This window comes from Galeopterus variegatus, unplaced genomic scaffold (assembly GCF_000696425.1).
Source record: "Galeopterus variegatus unplaced genomic scaffold, G_variegatus-3.0.2 Scaffold1586, whole genome shotgun sequence".
In the NCBI taxonomy this organism is placed as follows: Eukaryota; Metazoa; Chordata; class Mammalia; order Dermoptera; family Cynocephalidae; genus Galeopterus; species Galeopterus variegatus.
In genome coordinates, this window is record NW_007727697.1 from 49987 (window position 1) to 50345 (window position 359).

At 40.4% G+C, this 359-nt stretch overlaps 1 protein-coding gene across 1 annotated transcript in view; it reads right to left on the reverse strand.

Annotated features, from left to right (window-relative positions):
• Positions 1–359, reverse strand: part of PPP3R1 (protein phosphatase 3, regulatory subunit B, alpha) — a 100035-nt gene that overhangs the window by 5166 nt on the left and 94510 nt on the right. The window contains 1 exon segment of the mRNA XM_008577842.1: positions 97–194. Within this exon segment, the coding sequence (XP_008576064.1) occupies positions 97–194 (98 nt within the window).

Below are 359 nucleotides of genomic sequence, written 5' to 3' on the forward strand. Positions count from 1 at the left end.
TCAAAGGAAGAAAAAAGAAGACAAAAAGTTCAATCTAATCCTACTTTCCACCCACAGTAACTGAAAAAGGAGCCATGTGCACTAGCAGAGACTTACTACTTCCAGAGGTGAAGGCCGCCGGCGCCTCCAGCTGTCAGAAAGAGCTCTCTGTTCTGTGGCAGGTGTCGGACCTGCCAGACAGTAGATTTATGAGCCTAAATAGGACGAGAGGCACACAACTGGTTTATACGCTAAATAGTACCCTGGAAGAGAAACTCTACAAATAAAGAATTTTTACTACTATAATTTCAACTATTAGAAAAGTAATTAAGGTCATTTTCTGGCATATCTCTTTATAATGGCTATAGAGAGTTATAGGA